This window comes from Ovis canadensis, chromosome 8 (assembly GCF_042477335.2).
Source record: "Ovis canadensis isolate MfBH-ARS-UI-01 breed Bighorn chromosome 8, ARS-UI_OviCan_v2, whole genome shotgun sequence".
Lineage (NCBI taxonomy): Eukaryota > Metazoa > Chordata > Mammalia > Artiodactyla > Bovidae > Ovis > Ovis canadensis.
The window spans coordinates 77,685,281-77,709,612 of NC_091252.1; the positions used below are offsets into that span (position 1 = coordinate 77,685,281).

The following is a 24,332-nucleotide window of genomic DNA, read 5'->3' on the forward strand; positions in this document are numbered from 1 at the left end:
TTGCTGTTAATCACACAGAAATTGATTTAATGACTAATAAATTTAACTAAGCTTATTATCTTTAACCAATTAAACATAAGCAGTTTTTTTGTGCTGATTTCTGAATCTGTAGCAACTAATTTGAGCTCATAGTCCTTTTGTCTAAGTAGGTATCATTTCTTTATTGTAAGCTGACTCCGGATACTTTACTGTACCCATGACAGGTTAATAATAAAAACCTCAGAAAGTTGGACTGCTGACTTATCCATTAATATTCCATTTCTTTTTTTATTTTGCAAACATATTTGCAGACATGAATTTTATATTGTACAATAGTTATTTTAATAATTACTCCTGTTTTGAGTAAGTCCTGTTGGTTTTAAACTCTCTAAGCTAACACACACACACTAGCATTACAGTAACTTGCACAGGCTGTATGTGTGTGCTCAGTGCTTCAGTTGTGCCCAACTCTGTGACTCCATGGACTGTAGCCCTCCAAGCGCCTCTGTCCATAGGATTCTGTCAGCAAGATACTAGGGTGGGTTCCCATGCCCTCCTCCAAGGGATCTTCCTGACCCAGGGATCGAACATGCATCTCCTGCATTGGAGGCAAATTCTTTACCAACTGAGCCATCAGGGAACCCCTATCACAGTCAACTACTATATAAAATTGCATTTCACATATTAGTTTAGAACTTACTTTTCCCTTTTCCTGTCCTTTGGCTGTAGTTGTCATATATTTCAGTTATAAACCTGTAAACCCTAGAATGTTGTTATTTTTTAATTGTCCTTCTTACGATATGATGATATGTCCTTCTTATGATACGGGGAGGGTGGTGGGAGGGGGGTTCAGGGTTGGGAACTCATGTACACCTGTGGTGGATTCATGTCAATGTATGGCAAAACCAATGCAATATTATAAAGTAAAAAAGAAAAGAAATTTATAAAATGAGGAAATAAAATTTTTAGTGTATTCCCGCATAATTACCATTTTCGGCATTCTTCATTCCTTTGTAGTTGGTTTTAAATGTGTCATTTTCTTGCCTGTTGAAAAGTTTATCATTCCCTTTATAGGATTGTCACCAATTCTATCAGCTTCTATGGTGTGAAACAAGCTTTTATTTTCATCCTTATTTTTGAAAGATATTTTTGCTGGGTAAAGAATTCATCAATCATTTTTGCCACTCCTCCCCACCTTTGAAGGGGTGGACTCCAGTTACATATATGTTAGCGCATTTGATGGTTCCCCATACCTCACTGAAACTCTGGTTTTGTGTTTTCCTTTTCAGTCTTTTTACTCCCTGCTTTATTTTAGGTATTTCTACTGCTATGTTCTGAAGTTCATTCATTTTTTCTTTTATGATATTTAAACTGTTAATCCTGTCCAGTAAAACTTTTCATTTCAGATACTCTTATATTTCATTTCTGGATGGCCCTTTTGTGTTCCTTTGTGTATGTTCTATCTCCTCATTTTATTCATGGCTTCCATAAAATACTTCAAAATGATTTCCCAGTATTTTAATGTCATCATCTGCTATTTCCATTATTTTGTCATTGTTTTATTGTTTCATGTTCACATTCTTCTACTATTGCCATCGTTAGTGATTTTTGATTGATTGTGGGACAGAGTGAATTTTAAGTTCTTGAATGTCTATTCTTTGAAGGGATTAAATGCAGCCAGCAATTCATTGCTGTTCAGTTTAATTCTTTGGTGCCTTGTTTTGTTTTTAGCTTTAGAGGGCAGTTCTAAAGTACTCCTTGCTGTAGGGACAGGTTAACCCTATTACTTAGTTGGGGCCTGTCTACAGAATATCCTGGGTAAACCTCTGGGGCTCTCTGCTCCTTTTGGTTCTAACTGTAATGCATCCCAGCCCTATGCGTGCACTGGGGATAGTCCAGCTCACAGCGTCTGTTCATTCTCTGGCCTTATAGAGTTTTCTCCTTCACATGCACATGGCAGTGTTCACCTGAGCCTCCAGATAAACTCCTATACAGATTTTGGGGTTTCTTTTCTGTGTAGTTTCATACTCTTCAGAATTCTGCCCCTCAATTTACAGCTGCCTCAGTCTCCCTGAACTCCAGTCCATTTTCTCAACTCAGAGGACTGTGTTCTGTTTAGGATTCCCTTCCTACTCCTTAGACTGGAATGTTCCTCCAGGCAGAATGCTAGATTGATATTGGTGTCATCTCATATGTTTCCTTTCTTCAGATGTCTTCATCTTCCCATGTCTGTTTCCATTGTCCAAAAACCTCTTTTATATATTTTGTCTAGTTTTCTTTGATTGTTCACAGTAGGATGGCAAATATTACTCCTTGTGGCCAGAGTTAGAATCTGTGTTCTTATTTTAGTAATCAAATCATCACTATTATTTACTAAGTACCAGCACAGTCTTTTAGTAGGAATTCAGAAGGAGCTAACTTTTCTTAAAGCTATCACATTATGACAGAAGCTCTAAAAATACTTCATGAAGGAATGAGTGTAGTATATGCCCTTTATTAGGATATTTTCATTCATACTTTGTTTTTAGTTTATTTTTCTCCCTTCACAAAGACAATACTAACCATAGAGCAGGTATTTATAATATACTTATGAGTAGAGTAATAGATTTGGTTCTATTTACTGGAATAAAATGTGGCTTTATACATCAGTGTATGTCATAATGATACCTACTTGAGTGCTATATTCATTTAACCCACTAGTACATCACTCTTAACAATTACTTTTATGTGCCTTTTGTGTCTTTATATCATGAATTTCATATTTTTAGATTTCTCATGTATAAATGAGGATGTGATAGAATGTTAATGTTTAGATTTAATGAAACTTTGAAGTATACATGCCTTGAGGATTAGTAAATATTTGTCTTCTAAATGCTTCACATTAAAGTTAGGTTGGAAAGTATTTAATCCTTTTCCAAATATGCCTCATTACTCATCTTTAAAAATTATTTATTCATAAAAATGAACACATTTTCTTGATGAAATAAATATATTTCCCTATAGGTGATTCTAGCTACATATTTATTCTGTTTTACTAGGTAATTTTCCATGTTGTACATCAATTTTTCTTCATACTGCTGCTTCTACAATGAATTACTTGTCCTGAACAGAGTTTTATATGAAAGTAGTCCTTTTTCCCATCTGTATGACTAGAAGATCTTTTGGTGTATAAATTTTCATAAGATTTAACGTCTTTTCACTGTATTAATATTAGAAAATGTGTCTTGTTGTACAAGTTACGAATTGTAAACCATGTAAGATACTCAGAAATATAGAAGCTAGGCAAATTTGTACTTAAATCTTTTCAATTTTGAGATGATTCTTTCCAGTCCTTCAATTAAAGGTGTTACTTTGTAATAATGTCCTTGTAATTGCAAAGATTGAATATGCATGTAAGCCAAGAAGAAAATGGGTATAAGTGAAACCATAAAACTGTGTTGTCACTGCACTGTATTTCAAGTATCAGCCACTTGTATTAAGGTTAGCTTTTAGAGGGTAAGAAGCTTATATTATATTTGTGTTGAGAGGAAAATTGATGATGGTTGTGGTGGTAGTGAATTGGGAATAAATCTGATTCTCACTTCAAAGGAGATACCGATAATCTTGATTTTTATTATGAGCAATGTTGGAAGTAGTTAAAAGTAACAAATCAGAAACAAAATTGTACTTTTTACATAGGAATAAATAACTTTCTCTTGATAACAAGAAAATACTGATTAGTTTTCTGTGTGTTTGCTTAATGGACTTTTACCGTTGCTGGATAGCCATTTATTTCCACGGTTGCTCTATTAAGTAGTTCACTACACTCCATAGATGGTATAATTCATATACTGTCCACTTGATAATAAAATAAGAAGAAAGACCTCCCACGGAAATGAAGCTCACTCCTCTATTTCCTTACATTGTGTTACTGTGTTGACTAATAGTATATATAGACAGTAAATAATTAACTGATGTCTGTTTAATTTTCTGTGTGTGTGTTTGGGTGAGGGTTTGCTTGAAATATGCTTGAAATAGTCATTTGAGAAGTTGAGAAGATAAGGAAATCAGTCTTTACACAATTAATATAAAATGTCTTCAGATAATGCCAAAACAGGAAAGAAGATGGGAAACAAAACAGAGAGCTTTAAGATTAGTTTCAAACCAGATGTTTCACACAGGACATAAAATGTTGGCATGTCATAAAAATATGTATGTTTAAAGAACTGTAGCTTTCTCAGTTTGTAGTGATGGAAAGTGTATTTTACCTGCTCAAATAAATAATACTGGAATATTCAATATGAAGAAGTATTAAGCTCTTTTGAGGTTGATAATTCTAATATTTATAGTGATGCTGATCTGTCTGTGGTCTGTGTTGCTGGTATGTAGATGCAGGGAGAGAGGATTGTTGAGCTTATATATATATGAGTGTACATTTGCCAGAGGAGTGTAATAAAAAGATTCAGGGTTTAGACATAGGGCAATAAAATCCTAGAAAAATCTATCATAAAATCAAAGCTAGTTACAGAAGGAAGTTAAAGGAGAAAAGACTGATTTTAATGAAGAAGTAAGGAGACACCAATGAACTGGAAGCCTATTGTAACACACAGAGTTTAAAGTTGGAAGAAAAGCAGTTATGTTTAGATTGAGTACATGATATACTGATATTAACAGTACAGCAGTTTGAAATGGTAATTTAGTTATGAGGTTACTGGCATATAAGGGAGAGTCCGTACAGTTATGGAGATCAGAACTGATAAGAATTGAGAGCACAGCACTAGGTATGCATTAGAAATAGATTTGCTTTCTTATTGCAGAAAATTCAGAATTACAATGCATAAGTAAAATAAGGATTTATTTCCTCATTTAAAAGAAAGTCTGATATCGGCAGTACCCAGTACCAATTCCATGAAGCCATCAGGGACCCAGGCTTTTTCTGATTTCAAATGTATAAACCAGCACATGATTACCAAAGTCGCCTTGTGGTCCAAGCTACCTACTAGAGTTTCAGTCATCCCATTTCTGTTCTAGGCAGCAGGGAGGAGAAAAGGGAATGAGTCATTTCCTTTCCCCGGCTGTCATTCCCGTTTTACAGTCCTTCCATAAGTCTCAGCCACTTCTGGTTATATAATATTTGTCTTAGGTAATAGCATGGCCATATTTTGCTTTGAGGAATACAGGGAAATGTACTGTTTTGGCTAGCTATATTACAACTCCCTAATAATATAGGAATCTTGTTAGTAAAGAAGACAGGGAGAAAGGATGCAGGTAATCCATGTGAACAGCGAAATTTTTAAGATAGTGGAAAGATAAGGAAAGACCCTAAGGTACGTGAGCAATTACAAGCATAACAGTCCAGTGGAAGAGAATGGACGAGCGCTAGACCCGTGTATTTAGAACGCCTTGAGAGAATATTGTAACAGTGGGATGCAAAAAGAAAACCAGTCATACTTACCAACTCTTCTCTTAAATGCTAGAAAGAATGTAAGAGAATTAAAACTTATTACTTGAGAGAACTGCAAAGAAAATGATTTCTTAAGTGACATTTAGGTTTTAATTAAGACAAAGAGGAAGAAGGCATCTGAGGAGAGGTAAGACAGTTTGCTGATTCTTCAGAACTGTTTCAATAGTAGTTCCAGGGATTATGGTGGAAGGAGTAGGGCTGTGTGGAGAAACATGGACTTGGTTGGGGCAAAAAGTATAGTTTACAGTTGAGAGGAGTAAGGATGCAATGAGCAGTGATGCTCAGCCTTTTGCTTATCTACTCTCAAGTTTAAAATGATTAAACATGAATATTATGTAACTTAATAAATAATTTTTCTGTATTGATATATTTAATATATTTAAATATATATTTATTGTAAAAATACTACATGTGCCTGACTCTTTGTGGCCCCATGAACTGTGGTCTGCCAGGCTGTTCTGTTGATGGGATTTTTGAAGCAAAAATACTGGAGTGATTTGCCATTTCCATCTCTAGGGGATCTTCCCAACCCAGGGATCAAACCCTGGACTCCTGCACTGCAGGCAGATTCTTTTATCTGCTGAGCTACCAGGGAAGCATATAAAAGAAAAGTATAAAGGATGAGATAAACATATCAATAAAAGGCTAATATTTTCTTCCCACACTCCAGCCATTCCCTGGACTCTTATGGGTTTCAAAGTCTGCAGCCTCAGTATAGCTTAGGGTGAAAACTGTTAGGGGAAATAGAAGCAGCCTGGCACAGAACTGATCCCTATGCTCAGCCAAAAGCCTTGCCCTTGAAAATAAGAGCAAGAACACTTAAAAGTCTTCAGAAAAAAATTGGTAATACATTAAGAAATACAAAGATTAAATTTCAAGGAAGAAGAAGCATATTATCAGTTACAGGTATTATCATATGAGGAGATGACATTTGATCTGTAATCGCAGTAAAATCAAATAGCCAAGACATATAAAAAGTAAAAACATACTAAAGATGAACCACAAATGATTAGAGAAGGAAAGGATTTTTTACCACTTGCATTTGGGACAGATACCAGTAACTGAGGTAGATGCAAGTTATCAAAGAGTTAAATTTGAAAAACCAGAGGAAAAACTGAAAAAATCATGTAGCTGAATATCCAGTTTCTTGGCGATAAAGAGCTTGCCAAGCGTAGAATTGATAGAAAAATCACTTTGGGTACATAAATATTTTAAGTTTCTGTATTTTAAAACAACATTCAAAAATTGAAAGATGGCCTAATTTCCATCCAAAATGTTTATTTTCCAAAGAGCTCATGTGATGTACTTTTAATAAAAGAAATACAGCAAGAGTGCTAGAAGAAAAGACCTGGACAGCTCACTAAGAGGATGTGTTGGGGAGTTCTGTCACAGTTATGACAAAAGAAGAGCTGACTGAGATAGATATGAAGCTTGAACGACTCAGGAGATGACTGCTTTAAAAAGGGGAGGGTGATCAGCCATGCTTTTAAATGGGGAGAGGTGATTCAAGCCTAGTTCTCAAACGACCTGGGCATGTTATTAAATATGACTGGTTAGAAAAAGAGGAAAAGGAAATTTTGTCACATTGTGATCAAAGCAGTGAATATAATAAGTGGGTTTTATTTTTGCTTCCAAATTAGATTTTTTTTGTCAGATTAGTATCCAGTGCTGGATATTGTACAGTAAAAATGAAAGTATCATGCTTTTTACGTTGTGAGTCAGTATAAATCAGTACAGGTATTTAAGAAACTCCATTTTTGTTTCTCATTGATAACTGGATGAATCAAACCCCTACATTTGATACAGAAATAAATATATTAATAAATTAAACTTCAAGCTCTGTGAGATGACCCTAAAAGCCTAAGCCTTTAAAAGTAGTTCCTTCAGATACAGATATTGAATTTAAACACACGCAGAATACACGATTGTATTAGTATATTAACACGTCTTTAAAGAAGGTGTGAATTGGAAATTGGAAGTGTAACTAACAGCTTGCCATGTTCTAAAGCTGTAGTAAATAAAGCTACGATAGATAGTAGACTAACAAGTAACAAAGCAAGATAGACAATATACAGAGTTGGGGCCTTTTGTCCCATGAAAATTTAATATATGATAATGAATGACAAAAGTGGCATTTAAAGCCATCAGGCAGAATGAACTGTTGTTTCATTCATGTATTTTATCTATTCAGAAAATGTTTATCGAAGGCCAAGGACTGTTGCAGATGCCAGGGATCCATCAGCAAACCAAGTAGACTACAATTGCCATTATCATGGAGTTTAAGTTGGAGTTGCAGAATCTGAGAAGAAATAGGTTGAATGATTCCCTGCTGAGGAGAAAAGACTAGAGCAGGAAAGGCGATAGTGTTCACAAGATTCCACTTGGGGGTGAGAGGGCCCTCTTTCCTACTGTATAAAGAACAGTTTGTTAAAAAGCAAGCAACCAAACAGAAAATTTGATGAAATTTTTGTTTTGATAGCTATTCTGCATTCATAAAAGAGGATATAAAGGTCTTCAGTACATTTCTAAGATCTTTTGAGTAGTGAAAATGCAAAATCAAAAGTGAGATAACACAGTCCTGAGATTGATAGGAAGTTTAATACCAGTTTTTAATTTAATGTCAGCTTTTTGTGAGTTTGGGAGAAATGACTGCTTGCATGTGGTGTTGTAGCTATAACTGCATAGTGGTCATTTGTTTTGAAGGACAGTTGAAGAGTAGCTCTTCAGGTGAAAAAGGTACACATACTACAAGCCAGCAGTTCTCCTTGGTGTCTCCCACCGGACACTCATGCATGTGCACTCAAGAAGGCCTGGTAGTGCAGCATGGCTTGTAATGATGAAAATCTGGGAATACCTCATTGTGCTTTAGTTCAAATGTCGTGTCCATACTGTGGAGCCCTGTAGGGCTACGCAAATCTTCAGAGCATGTTATTGAAACTAAGAGGAAAATTACAGGCAATATGTGTACACACCAGTGGTAATAATTGCCACCAAACTTCACAGCTCTCATCACTGAGAAAGCTGTTTAGGGTTGTGGTTTCAGAGAAGTTTTTAGCTTCAGCCTTATCTGTAATATTTTTATTATTTTTTTCAAGAGATGGTATTATTGTAGCCACACGTTCCAAGAGATAGTATTATTGTAGCCAAACAAACTCACTCAGAAGGACGATGCAGATAGTGGAGTGCAGTTTATTACACCGGTGGGCCCAAGGCAGTCTCCTCTTAGCCAAGGAACCCAACCAGTTTTTGTGAAAACCTTATATACCCTAAGTGTACATGCTCAAACCCACCTCCCCAAATTCTCTGAAACTAGTCTGAACAAAGGAAAAGAAGCATACAATCAAAGTTAACCCGTGAGTGATTCGTATGCCTTAAACCCATGATTCATATGCCTTAAGCCTAGGTAGTTAACAGTGGACAATTATCAATAGACCTGTGGCCTTACCTCAATAAGCATAATAAAATTTATGATTCTATTCAGTTACACAGATAATTAGGGTATTCTTTTAGGCGATGGAGACTCTAGGTACGAGCCCTGCGGCTCTTCCATCCGGGGGTCTGGTTTTCCAGTTGGTATGTCGTTTCCATAGATACTGGGCATATAGCTCAGAGTCCACAATCTGGCCCAAGATGGAGTCTTGCTTTCAAGATAGAGCCTGTTTTGTCTGTTTCCTCCTTCAGTATGTTTGTTTTTACATGTATACATAAAAATGACCAAAACAATTCTCCCCATTAACCTCAGCTCAAGTGGCATTTCCTCTCTCCCAACACATATTGTGTATTTTATCAGTTATCACATATCTGGCCCTTGGCAAGTGCTCCTATACACAAGGTTTTTTTTTTCTGAATGCCCTCATTTACCTACTAAATTTAAATTGCAGGTTCTTTTGACAGCCTCAAACTGGTCCTTTTATTTTAAATATAATGTCAAAAGAGAAGGCCTTCCTTCATAGATATTTGTTATCATCATCATGAATCTTGTATTCTTTGGATAGTGTTTTGCGTTTTTTATATTTGTGAATAAGATCCACAGTAAATCAAAGTTTTATTTCTAAATTCACTTAAATTTTAAATTATTTATTAGAGACAACATATTTTAAACATTCAGTCCTGGAAATTATTCACATCATTGTATTTTTCTTTATAGGTCGATTGTATGCAATGCAAACTGGAATGAAGATTGATAGTAAAACTCCTGAATGTCGTAAATTTCTATCAAGGCTAATGGATCAGTTAGAAGCTGTAAGTTGAACACTGAACATTTTTCTGATTAATGTTTATAATGCCATTTTATTTCATTTGTGTGTGTTTGTTATTGTAGCTCTAACTGTTGGTGGCAATCAGCAGTGTCATTATAGCTGAGGAAAAATTAGACAGTTTTTTTTTACATTTACATTATAGTGCTTAGGGAGTTGTAAGTAAAAGTTGGTTTCAATATCTTTGCCTATACATTATTTCTTGTTCCAGGTTATTGTAGACTTTTGAATCATTATTTCATAAGTAACAAATCATTTCTAACCTTCCTTCATGCACTCACATGGATGCTTGATTTAGAAATTCTTAAATAGCTCTTATAATAATAAAATGGGGGACCTCCCTGGCAGTCAAGTGGTTAAGACTTTGCTCTTCTACTGCATGAGGATGGGTTTGATCCCTGGTAAGGGAACTGAGATCCCACATGCCACAAGGCACATCAAAAAAAAAAGAAAAGAAATGGGCTGTTTATTTAGTGAAAAAGACAAGTGAAAAAAGTGAAAAAGGCAAGTGAAAAAAGGCAAGTTTCCTATTGTCTCTTCCTCCCACTTTTAGTCCTGTGACAGGATACTCTTACGGTCCAGGCATTCTCCTCTGCTAACAGAAATGTGGTAGGTGACTAATGAATCATCTTGAACTATGATGTAACATCACAGATTGTGTAGAAGCACCAATCCAGGGAAAACTGAATGGATTTGACTGGGTATCAATATATCAGGAAGGCAATGCTAAACTATAGTAACCTCACTTAGTAATAGGGGCTCCACCCTGTGCCCCAGACTCTTTTCGAACAATGTCAAGGTCTACTCATTACTTAATCTCCTCCCTGGGTTGGGAAGATCCCCTGGGGGAGAGCATGGCAACCCACTCCAGTATTCTTGCCTACCTTGGACAGGGGAGCCTGGTGGGCTACAATCCATGGGGTCACAAAGATTCAGACATGACTGAGTGCCTAACAAGAGAATTAGAAACCTAAATATTTATTTGACCAGTTGCATTATTTCGTTTAGAGAAACAAAACTTAAACATTAAAAATCAAAACACTTACACCAGTCAATCCAGAACCTTTTATAAATGTTGAAAGTTATTCAGATCAAAGTGTTAGTTGTATGAAGCAGCCATGGATAAGAGTGTTCTCTTTAACCTTGTATGGGTGTCTGACCTTCAGAGCCAGAACCCTGTCATCTTCTGCTATTATCCACCCAAGGTAGGCCTGGTGGCACTACTGATGACCACTCAGCTGCCCTTGGAACCTGTCTGGCCTTCTGCTTCTAACACTGCTTCTGTGAATGCAAGAAAGGTTTGAGTACTCTTTTTGAGAGTGAGGTTAGGAGGTGGATGAAACAGTATTGCTGACAGGTAGCAATACTTTGTAAAATACCATCTCTTACAGACATTAATATAGAATAAACCTCTATTAATTTTACAGCTTAACAATAATAGGTGAAATAACAATAGCTTATGGATAAGGCAAAACTTAAATGGTTCTTTATAATACAGAAAATGCAAAATCACATTTATAAAGGGACTTACCAGGAATTTTTTATCATCTACATTAAATAACAAGGAAGTTTATTCCATGGTGAGAACGTATCTGCTTGTATTATAATGTTTATATTTGGTTCACTTCAGGTATACTATGTTTTTGCTGAGAGATATTTTATGTTAAGGATGAGATTAAATGGCTTACTCCCACTAAATTTTTCTAGAAATAAATTGCCTCTCCAATTAAATTATTTCACAATGGGGTACAGTAAACTAGTGTTACATGTGGGACTTTTTTTTTCTACTTTTGTTGGGGGTAAGGATGCCCAGATGTCTTTAAATTCCAATATTCAGTCTCTTCTGGGCCTTAATTATGAGAGAACTTACTTTGTTGATTTATGAAAAATTCTGTGGCTTTTTCTAAATTTAATTCTTTACTTTATAATGTTCTTTACAATTGTGTGGTAATTCAGATCTAATATTCTAGAAGGTCATGTTAGTCCAATATGACAGTCTCAGTAAAATATAGTAATTTAATTTGTTGTTTTTAAAATACTTTTTCTGTGTGTAGGGAAGGGATATACTGACTGGAAATTTACATCGGTGTAAATTGTGTTGATTTGAGGTGTATATTTGGCTAAATTTAACAGTGTGCTCTGAGAAATACTTTTTAGGATATAATGATCCTTCTCATTGTATTTTTCTATATTTGATAGGAGATATTGAAATAGGAGTAAATTAAAAATTTAAATTATATGGCTAAGAAATAATTTCTTAACTCCATTTTTTTTGTACATTTGAAATTTTTGTCTGATGCTATACATAGATAGTTGGGCATGTTATCTCTTTTTTTGCTCTTTATTATTTTGATATTTTGGCTTCAGAGGTGGCTCAGTGGTAAAGAATTCACCTCCCAATGCAGGAGACACAGGAGATGCAATTTTGATCCCTCGGTCAGGAAGATCCCCTGGAGAAGGAAATAGCAACCCACTCTGGTATTCTTGCCTGGAGAATCCCACGGGTGGAGGAGCCTGGTGGGCTGTAGTCCATACGATGGCAAAGAGGCGAACACAACTAAGCCTGCTCATACATGTTTTGCTATTTAGGACTAAATTATACTTTCAGGTTATCATGAGTAACTTTCTTCAAATTTTTGTAAACTTTGGATTTGATTATTAGGATTTCTTATACTTGGTATACACTTCTCTGAGTCCAGAATCATAAGTTCTATATCTCATTTCATTTTAGCTTAAGAAACAGTTGGGTGATAATGAAGCTATTACTCAAGAAATAGTTGGCTCTGCACATTTGGAGAATTACGCTTTGAAAATGTTTTTGTATGCAGATAATGAAGATCGTGCTGGGAGATTTCACAAGTAAGTAAAGAGAGATCAAATAAAAGTGACAAGTTTTATTACTGTATAACCAGAATTTATCCAGTTTTTTTCTTAAAAAGTACCAGGATTCCTGATTAATTATTTAGGTGTTTGTTTTGTTCTGTTTTTTTTTTTGAATCTTAGAATAGGTCTGGGTTATAAGAGTAATCCTGGCTTTTTAGATAACATGGCTGAAAGACAAGTACCCAGAGCAGATTCATTTCCTCAGTAAATACACTCTAACTAGCCATTTTTTAGCAGTTAAGTAAAATCTGAGTTACTATTAGCCAAAACATCCTGGTTCAGTGATACTGATTTTAAAAATTTCCAACCCCACAGATTCAAATGATTTGTCGTTATAGTAAAACTTAAATACTAAGAAATACACATAGCATAATATCAATTCAGATAATATTGTCACTACACTTTCTAAAGAGAAAAGCATACTGTGAAAACCTTATTGTACCATATTCACCTGTAATATGTGTTGTCACTTCCTCCTAATACAGATTACAGAAGGAGCTCCATTGTGTTCCTAAAATCTGATTGTATTGAAAACGTGAACTTCAGAGTGTTTTTTAAAACATTGGAAGTTTTTTTCTCGTAGCTACAAGACTAATTCTGCATCTTACATTTTTCATTTCAATTAGACAAACTCTCTTTTCTCTTCCAGAAACATGATCAAGTCCTTCTATACTGCAAGTCTTTTAATAGATGTCATAACAGTGTTTGGAGAACTCACTGATGAAGTGAGTGTATATTCTTTATTGCCTTATTAGCTAGAAATCAGTATTGGTTGCTTTTTTATTAGTTTTGTTATTGCATTGTTTATTTAGAGCACTTGTCCATCCGAAATGTAGTAAAAGCAAAACGTGTAATTTTAAATTATCTACTAGCTACATTTTAAAAAGTTAAAAACAAAAGGTGAAATTATTTTTTAACAATAAATGTTCTCTTTTTGTAGTAGGTTCTTTAAATGCAGCATGTATTTAACACTTCAGTGAGTGCATGGCTACTATATTGGTCTCTGAACCCCAGGTTCATAGTTTTATTTTATTGAGTTTTTGAATAGTACCGATCCTTGATGCTGTTAAATTTATTTATTGTTATTTGGTAAACATTACTGGAGAGAGAAACTTTTTAGGACTGGTTTGTTGTGTTTTTTTTTCCTATTTTATTTCTTGCCAGAAATACTATTGTTAGAGATTTGTTTCTATTGTAAAATGCATATACAACTTGATATTTTATGAGGTGCTTCCTATCCATTTTATCAGTTTGTTTCTCAAAACCACTCTGAAATAAGTTGAGCACATATTCATTTTATGTATGAGCAAATTACGGCTAAGTGATGAACTTATTGCCATTAGTTCCAGTGTTGTTTTTTTTACTATAGTGGGCTTTACCATTCACCTGGAAAAATTGTTTTCTGAGAGGAGAGAGATTAATTTAGAAAAAGAAAGAAGAAAAGGCAGTTACAAATGAGACTGATAGAGGAATATCTTATTAGTGAATGAAATCTCTGGAGAGATTGCTTTTTATGAAAAATGATTTTTTTCAAAATGGTTAGCTGTTCAGAGTAAAATTCCAAACAAAACAGTCTATGAGATAGTTTACATTTTCATAAAACAGTGTATCAAAACTGTGCAAAATATTCTTTGTTTATATGTAAAATGAAGTGAAGCTGTAGGGTTGATGATCATAAGCTGTTTTTGAGTTGGCGGAAATGTGCAGTACAGTTCAAAACTGCTAAATGAGGGACACCTTTTTACTGAGTGTGACTGTCCCTTTATTTCAAAGCATCCCTGACCCTTGCCCACAGAGCATTCCTCCATCAGTCAGATGACTGGAAAACACCAGCAGATATTTCCAAACACCCTCTAGGATATGGGGCAGTGCCCATTGAGGACCACTTCTGTCAGATTTTCTTGAAATAGAGAAGTACTGAATATAAGAGAAAACTGAGACCTGGAGTGTGAAAATCAGAGATGCTTCTCACTCACTTATATTTTAAAGGTTCTATAAATCTAATGTTTGGCTCTGTTTCTGCTCCCATCTCCTGTTACTATTTATCTAGATTTTTTTTCCTGTTTTACCAGTATGCGTTGTTGTTGTCTAGTTGCTCAATCATGTCTGACTCTTTTGTGACCCCCATGGACTGTAGACCACCAGGCTCCTCTGTCCATGGGATTTTTTTGGAGAGTACCAGGTGGGTGAAGGAGAAAAAGAGACCTGATTAGAAAAGTAAGTCGTAAGCGAGATTCACTTCAGTTCAGTCGTTCAGTCGTGTCCGACTCTGCGACCCCATGAATCGCAGCACGCCAGGCCTCCCTGTCCATCACCATCTCCCGGAGTTCACTCAGACTCACGTCCATCGAGCCCGTGATGCCATCCAGCCATCTCATCCTCTGTCGTCCCCTTCTCCTGCCCCCAATCCCTCCCAGCATCAAAGTCTTTTCCAATGAATCAACTCTTCACATGAGGTGGCCAAAGTACTGGAGTTTCAGCTTTAGCATCATTCCTTCCAAAGAAATCCCAGGGCTGATCTCCTTCAGAATGAACTGGTTGGATCTCCTTGCAGTCCAAGGGACTCTCAAGAGTCTTCTCCAACACCACAGTTCAAAAGCATCAGTTCTTCGGCACTCTGCCTTCTTCACAGTCCGACTCTCACATCCATACATGACCACTGGAAAAACCATAGCCTTGACTAGACGGACCTTTGTTGGCAAAGTAATGTCTCTGCTTTTGAATATACTATCTAGGTTGGTCATAACTTTTCTTCCAAGGAGTAAGCGTCTTTTAATTTCATGGCTGAAACCACCATCTGCAGTGATTTTGGAGCCCAAAAAAATAAAGTCAGATTAGACAGATGATAAAAAGACTGGCATCTTCAGTAAGGGGACTTTTTTGAATAAAGAGCTATACTTTGAGCAAAAGAACTAGCTAATGATTACTGTGGAACTTCATACAAAGTGGGTTGTCTTTGACCTGAGGAATAATAATATGTTTAAACTTAGATTTAAAATTTTAAGTGCAGGTATATCAACCAAAAATAAATTGCCACAAGACTCTTGAAAGTCAAAAGACAAGAAATATGCAAAAGAGAGGGGAAAATTCGAGTTAGGAGAGTAGACAAACTCTCAGGTTAAGAAGATAGTTTTAAAAGAGAATATGGTTAGATAAACATCCTGATAAACACCTGCATGTAAAAGGCTAGAGGAAGAAGTGAAGAAAGAAACACAATTAGAGAAGAGGATGGAAATGTCAGATGTCAGAAGAGAACGTCATAATGAGGCAAAGTAGCAGATCGGTTTGCCATATCGTTCTGAGTGTCTCTTCCTTCTGAGAGGCATCTCCTACTTCTTACTTGGAGGAACTGCTTTTGCTCACATATCTCAGAAGCACGAACACAGTTCCATGAAGTTATAACTGCCAACAGTGGGGAACCCAGACAATAGGTAAAGTGACAGATACAGGAAAGAGAACAAAATGTTCACAAATCTTAAGTGAGTAATAGAGATTTTGTTTTGTTTTTGTTTTAATTAATGGACATATAAATATCTCTATTTAGCATGTAATTCATCTGTATTTCAAAAGAAAAAAGAATCTAAGTTTACATTTAGGTACTAGAGCCAGACATCCTGGAATGCAAGGTCAAGTGGGCCTTAGAAAGCTCACTATGAACAAAGCTAGTGAAGGTTATGGAATTACGGTTAAGCTCTTTCAAATCCTAAAAGATGATGCTGTGAAAGTGCTGCAGTCAATATGCCAGCAAATTTGGAAAACTCGGCAGTGGCCATAGACTGGAAAAGGTCAGTTTTCATACCAATCTCAAAGAAAGGCAATGCCAGAGAATGCTGCACTCATTTCACACGCTAGCAAGGTAATGCTCAAAATTCTCCATGCCAGGCTTCAAAAGTACATGAACCGTGAACTTCCAGATGTTCAGGCTGGATTTAGAAAAGGCAGAGGATGAGAGATCAAATTGCCAATATCCATTGGATCATTGAAAAAGCAAGGGAGTTTCAGAAAAACATCTACTTCTGCTTTATTGACTATGCCAAAGCCTTTGACTGTGTGGATCACAACAAACTGTGGAAATTTTTTTAAGATAAGGGAATACCAGACCACCTTACCTGCCTCCTAAGGTGTATGAAGGTCAAGAAGCAACATTTAGAACCAGACATGAAACAACGAACTGGTTCCAAATCAGGAAAAAGTACGTCAAGGCTGTATATTGTCACCCTGCTTATTTAACTTATATGCAGAGTACATCATGAGAAACGCTGGGCTGGATGAAGCATAAGCTGGAATCAAGATTGCTGGGAGAAATATCATTAACCTCAGATACGCAGATGACACGACCCTAAGGGCAGAAAGTGAAGAAAAACTAAAGAGCGTCTTGATGAAAGTGAAAGAGGAGAGTGAAAAAGTTGGCTTAAAACTCAACATTTAGGAAACTAAGATCATGGCATCAGTCCCATCACTTCATGGCAAATAGATGGGGAAACAATGGAAACAGTAACAGACTTTTTTTGGAGGGGGCTCCAAAATCACTGCAGATGGTGACTGCAGCCGTGAAATTAAAAGACACTTCCTCCTTGGAAGAAAAGTTACGACCAACCTAGACAGCATATTAAAAAAGCAGAGACATTACTTTGCCAACAGAGGTCCATCTAGTCAAAGCTATGGTTTTTCCAGTAGTCATGTATCGGTGTGAGAGTTGAACTCTAAAGAAAGCTGAACACTGAAGAACTGATGCTTTTGAACTGTGATTTTGGAGAAGACTCTTAAGAGTCCCTTAGACAGCAAGGAGATCCAACCATTCCATCCTAAAGGAAATCAGTCCTGAATATTCTTTGGAAGGACTGATACTGAAGCTGAAACTCCAATACTTTGGCCACCTGATATGAAGAACTGACTTACTTGAAAAGACCCTGATGCTGGGAATGATTGAAGGCAAGAGGAAAAGGGGACAAAAGAGGATGAGATGGTTGGATCACATCACTGACTCAATAGACATGAATTTAAACAAGCTCTAGGAGTTGGTGATGGACAGGGAAACCTGGCGTATTGGAGTCCATGGGGTCACAAAGAGTCGGATACGACTGAGCGACTAAACTGTAGAACCCTTAACAAGGAACTGCTTCCTTAGTTATTTGAACATAGTAGCTAAAGCCAGAGAAGGCAGTGGCAACCCACTCCAGTACTCTTGCCTGGAAAATCCCATGGGTGGAGGAGCCTGGTAGGCTGCAGTCCATGGAGTTGGGAAGAATCGGACATGACTGAGAAACTTCACTTTCACTTTTCACTTTCATCCATTGGAGAAGGAAATGGCAACCCACTCCAGTGTTCTTGCCTAGAGAATCCCAGAGACGGGGGAGCCTGGTGGGCTGCCCTCTATGGGGTCGCACAGAGTTGGACGTGACTGAAGTGACTTAGCAGCAGCAGCAGTAGCAGCTAAAGCCAGGACTACCTAATAGGACAAACGATAGGACTTCAAGAGGAGTTGGGGGAGATTTGTTTAGATACTGAGGATACTAAAGAATGTATGTAGTATAAGCATGAAAGCGACATTTTCCCAAAGTGTTTATACTATTTTCTTTCCCTATCTCATCACCTAACCTGCTACATAATTTTTTTGCCTTGCATATGCACTAAAGTAGGAAATCAGCATCTGTTTTGGTGGTTAAAGGATCAAGAAATCAGAAGTGGTCTGAAGTAGTATAGAGAAAATTAGGCATTGTAGGGACGGCGTGGAAAGGAAGTCCCTGAAGTTATTTTATTGGGCTGAGATTTATTCTTTGGGTCTTCATGTAAATCCTGCATTTTAAATTAGAAAAGGAATGTACACACAATTAATGTGTCAGTGTAAGTAGGTAGTTTTCACTGCCTTACATATGTTTGTTACAGCATGCAAAATTTGTATATCCAGTGAAAGTTGTATATATCAAAAATTTCTTTGGCATACAGTACTGACATTTCTCATATCCATTATTACACAGCGATCTTATCCTTGCATGACTAGTGAATGGGTTTTTGGCCATGATTGAAGATTGACTAAATAAAGGCAACTGACAAGGAAAGTAAAATACTGGCAAGATTGTCCATGCATCAGTAACATAATCCCCCAGCCAACTGGTTTGATCACCATAGTTTCAAATTCTACTTTCTCTTACTTTTAATGTTGTTTTGTTCAATCATTTTCCATTTCTAGAAATGGCATCTCCATCATTATCACTGAGGTAATAGCTTTTTCAAAACAATTATTTAAAGTGTTAAACAGTTTTAAACAGTGCTCCACTTTAGCAGCTGCTACCAAAACAGATAAATAAGGTGATCATCGGCATTAACTCTCTGTTGTAGGTTCTCACTGTTGTCTGAGGAAATCTAAGCCTTGTATTTATTAACTTATGATTTAAGTACTCAATGCCCAAACCAAGATGCAAACTGTTGGAATATTTCTTATTTCAGAATAACTATTAATCCCATGAGATGTTTTAAAAACTGGGTATATAACTGGTTACTTATAACAGTTGTAACTCATTCCCTTCTTTCAACTTTCACTTCAGTTCATTCTGTACTTTAAAAACACTAGCAGAGACAAAGACAGGAAACAGATGGGGAAAGAATGAGTTTAAGGATTTCAGGTAGGCAGATTTTTTTTTTCTTAATATATACTCCTGTAGGTAGATTTCAGGACTTGATATATTTTATTTGTTCATTTATAAAGGAAATGTAGTGGTTATTAACTGCATAGTATCCCATAGTTTTTTGATAAAACTGAAACTCTTCAAAAAGATTTGTTTCTCTTGCTTCTCAAAGAATGCTAGTTGAGAAACATTAAAGCCTACAATAACAAAAAATAGGGAAGGGAAAGTCATGATTATCTTATAATTTTTATTTGTATATTTAAAAATAATCTTTTAATTTTGTCATCTTTATAATCAAGATAATGATTTAATTAGCATTAAATTTTTAATGCTGTCTTTAAACATTTTAATTATATTTTCTAAAGTTTAAAAAATAGTATTTCTTTTTTCCTATCAACAGAAAGGTAGTTATCAGAGCCAAGCCTTACTGAACTCCCAACCAAGAGGTCATTTTACCTCTCTGGAATTGGTTTTTCCTCTGTAAATAAAATGGGAAGCATGGTTGAGCAGATCTCTGAGGTCCTTTGCAGCTATCCAAATCTATGATTATATGTGCCAAGCATACAAGAAGAGACGGGAGAGGGCAAATAAAAAACAGAGATGAGAAAGGAAACAAAAAGGGAGAGGAGAGAAGCAAATATCGTTTTTGATTAAAAGCTCCAAAAGGAGGGATGAGAAATTACCCATATAAGTTGTATAAATGATAATGAAAAGTAAAGCCACCAGAAATGATGACAGCAAAGAACTAATCTCTAGTAATAAAAAAGGAGAAGAAACCTGACATGGCATTGTGGGGGTTATCAGTATAGGAGATAATAGGGTGAACATCTGGGGCATCTGTATGGCATTTGTACATAAAGATGTGAAATCTTCTAATTAAATTTATTTAACATTTCAGCCTTTTTTTTAAAGGTCAGTCGTTCACAAGCTATGTTACTACAGGAAACCTAATGAATTTTCCTATTTTAGGCTCTTTTTCCATGCTCTCCCCGATCGTTGTTTTAGTGAAGAACCTAAAAGAGACTTTTCCTCTCCTGGTATTGCAAGTCCAGGCTCCTTCTTGGTACTTCTTACCAGTCCCTTTTTACGTTTGTCAGACCAATCTGCTTACCGCCATCTCTGCTTTCACTGTTGTAAACTGGGGTTTTTTTAGCCTGCTTTGTCTAGGTCTTGCCTTCTCTACAAGTCTTAGCTACATTATTCTAGCACTTATGTGCATTTTTCCATTCTCTCAAATTTTCCATGATTGAGATTATATGATTGTTAAACTATAAGTGCATTAACTTAAGGTTTATATATTGTATTTTGGAATAAATGATACTGCACATCCTCAAAGGAGGGACTTTTTCTCATTCTACTCTTACATCTTTTTTGGCAGTAACTATAAATTTGCACATTGGTTAAAATCTCAGAGTGCAAACAGTAGCTATTCAGTAGCTGTTTAGCTATAGCTGTTTCAAAAGTTGCTATAGTTTCGCTTTTCATTTTTTTATCTATAGATGAAGATAAGGTTCAGACTTGTTTACACAGAACTTCTTTCATAGTTCTTATAAAATGCAACAGATATAATTTTTCTTGGTCTATTTTCTGACTTTTTTTCCTTTTAATTTCATGTCAATATTCATAGTTGCCCAAAATTTTAAAAGTCTACATTTTCTTTAGTCTTTAGCTTTAAAAAAATAAAATGGTTTATCTGTTGCTATTCTGTTTCTGAACTCTCCTATCTGTTTGGTAGACCCAGGTTCAGTTACAGGGTCAGGAAGATCCCCTGGAAAAGGGAAAGGCTGCCCACTCCAGTATTCTGGCCTGGAGAATTCCATGAACTGTATAGTCCATGGAGTCCCAAAGAGTCAGACATGACTGAGCAACTTTCATTTAACTCTTTTAACTGTGCTTTATATAATTCCATCTCAGAATTTGATTAAATTTATACTCATGTAAACTTTTACCATTCCTATAGCTGTCTTGGAATCAGTGTCCCAGTTTTAGGTGTAGAGTCACCAGAGTATATGTTAAATTTTTTACTTTTCTCTTTTGAAGCAAGAAATGTTCAAACCATAAACAGGTTATATTCCTACTGGAACATCTTGTGTTAACTACTTATGGCCAGTGTTGATAAACTTCCTTTTATTGTATTTTAGGTTTATTTCACTTCTAGCAATGTTTGAGGAGCAGATACCATTTTGCCTTTATCTGTTGAGTTTCTGCTAATTTGAGGGAATCAAATGGTATGTTTTCCTGCCCTCATGGGGTTTGTGTTCCAACTTGGAAAGAGAAGCAGAATAACTGATTGTGATGATATATGGTGTAGTAAGAGCAAAATACAGTAAAGGGATATACTCCTACCGTTGATCTGGCACTGTACTTAGACACTTTTTTCACTTTTACAACCCTGAATTACAGTTCGAAAACAGACTCAGAAAATATAAGTTCCTTAAGCCCAGATGCTATGCCCCAGTACAGTATTCACAAACTCTCTGTGATAAAGGTCCAGCCTCTTTTTTTGTTTCCCTCTTAATAGCCATTCTGTTGCAGACTGATTGTTTTGTAAAATACAAGTTATGATTATCTAGAAAAATAACACTTAAAGAAGACATATAAGATACAAGCCAGATTTGTTTTGTCTGCTAAATGCTCTCAATTTCTATACTATCTTGTCACAAAACTGGTAAACAGTTTGCGAGCCAGCTCTGGTTCTCAGACCATATTTTGATTGGCGCTAATCTACATTTCCTCTATTGGAGCTCCTAGAGAATCCTGTTTATATTTTAATCTGGAACTCTTCCTACTTAAAAAACAGAGCTGCAACATAACTGGAATGATCATGTACATGAATAGCTGGCTTCAAAGGAGATGGTCTGTTTAAGGTATTCATTTGCACTGGAAAGTTCGGAATTAAGTAAAATCTTATTGCTAGCCTGGAAAACCATGGTAGATCAGGAGAAATGCATCTCCTTACAAAATCATGAGTTTTTCTTTTTTTGTTTTTATTGGCTATGTTGGGTCTTCATTGCTGCATGCAGGCTTTCTCTACTTGAGGAGAGGTAGGGTTACTCTTCATTGCCATGCTGGGCTTCTCATGGCAGAGCCTTCTTGCCTTGTTGCATAGCACGGGCTCTAAGCACTTGGGCTCAGTAGTTGTGGTACACGGGCTTGGTTGACCTGTGGCATATAGATCTTCATATGACGGATCTTTGTGGCACATGACAGACTTTATTTTCTGGGCTCCAGAATCACTGCAGATGGTGACTGCGGCCATGAAATTAAAAGACGCTTACTCCTCGGAGGAAAAGTTATGACCAGCCTAGACAGAATATTAAAAAGCAGAGACGTCCCTTTGCCAACAAAGGTCCGTCTAGTCAAAACTATGGTTCTTCCGGTAGTCATGTATGGATCTGAGAGTTGGACTCTAAAGAAAGCTGAGCGCTGAAGAACTGATGCTTTTGAACTATGGTGTTGGAGAAGACTCTTGAGAGTCCCTTCAACTGCAAGGAGGTCCAACCAGTCCATCCTAAAGGAGATCAGTCCTGAGTGTACATTAGAAGGACTGATGCTGAAGCTGAAGCTCCAATACTTTGGCTACCTAATGTGAAGAACTAACTCATTTGAAAAAACCCTGATGCTGGGAAAGATTGAAGGCAGGAAGAGAAGGGGACCACAGGGGATGAGATGGTTGGATGGTATAACCAACTCAGTGGACATGAGTTTGAGTAAACTACTGGGGTTGGTGATGGACAGAGAGGTCTAGCGTGCTGCAGACCATGGGGTCTCAAAGAATTGGACATGACGGAGCAACTGAACTGACAGTGAACTAATATGGATCTTCCCAGGCCAAGGATCAAACCTGTGTCCCCTGCATTAACAGGCAGATTCTTAATCACTGGACCACCAGGGAAGTCCCCAAATCATGTGTTTTGTACATATACCATACCATATGTTTTCATGCTCTCACTATATACTGAAAGTCTCATTCTTAGTAATTATAATAATAAATAGATCTATGAGGGTAGTATTGTCTCTCTTGCTAGAGTAGAAATTTCTCTTTTATTCACCTCTGCATAATAATTGCCAAGAACAGTGGCAGATACAAGCCACTGTTCTTCAATTAACTCTAAGTGAATGGAGTAGCTTTGCATGCAGTATTAGTATAATGTGGTTAAGAGTACTGCAGGCATTGACCTCAAAATTCCATATGCCATTTTGTAACTGAGTGACTTTGGGTAATTTATTTGAGTTAGGTAAACCTGTTCCCGCATCTGTAAGAGGAAGAAAAGTATAAAGCCTGCTTCATGAAGTTGTCCTGGATTTTAAATGAGAAAATTCATGTAAAGCCTTTAACAAAGTACCTAGCGTATAGTAAATGCTCAACAAACATTAGTTTTTTTCTTTTCTTAGTTGGTGGATAATCTTCTAGTGCCCTGTATTTAGAAAGGATATCCTTATCTACTCAATCTTATATATTAAGGTATATTTATTCAGAAATAAGCATTATGTATTATTACTTTATATTTGGATGTCCAACATATACAGTTGGAATTACAAAACAGACTAGAAAGAAAGTGCTGAAGAAATAATGGCCATAGACTTTCTAAACTGGGTGAAAAAATACTTACGGATCCAAGAAGCTCAGTGAATCTCTACTAAAATAAACACAAAGAAACCATACCCAAGAGCATCATGGTCCAACCTGTAAATATCAGTGATGGAATTCAAAAGAAATCTTGAAGGAGCAGTCTTGGGAAATAACAGATTACACACAAGGTAACAGTGCTTTGAAAGATGGTTGATTTCTCTTTTTCTTTTAAACATTCTGGCAAGAAGATAATGAAATTGGCATATTTAAAGTACTAAATATACTTTGGCCACCTGATGCAAAGAACTAACTCAGTGGAAAAGACCTTGATGCTGGGAAAGATTGAAGGCAGGAGGAGAAGGGGACAACAGAGGATGAGATGGTTGGATGGCATCACCAACTCAATGGACATGAGTTTGAGTAAGCTCCAGGAGTTGGTGATAGACAGGGAAGCCTGGCATGCTGCAGTCTGTGGGGTCACAGTCGGACATGACTGAGTGACTGAACTGAAAGTACTGAAAGAAAAAACAAATGAGCAAAAAACCGTGACAACTCAGAATTCTGTGTAGAGC

At 36.4% G+C, this 24,332-nt stretch overlaps 1 protein-coding gene across 2 annotated transcripts in view; it reads left to right on the forward strand.

The window, feature by feature from the left end:
• Positions 1-24,332, forward strand: part of VTA1 (vesicle trafficking 1) — a 72,754-nt gene that overhangs the window by 12,138 nt on the left and 36,284 nt on the right. For both annotated transcript variants that reach the window (XM_069599292.1, XM_069599293.1), the window contains exons 2-4: positions 9,570-9,664; positions 12,410-12,537; positions 13,211-13,286. In XM_069599292.1, the coding sequence (XP_069455393.1) occupies positions 9,570-9,664; positions 12,410-12,537; positions 13,211-13,286 (299 nt within the window). The remainder of the gene's footprint in view (positions 1-9,569; positions 9,665-12,409; positions 12,538-13,210; positions 13,287-24,332) is intronic.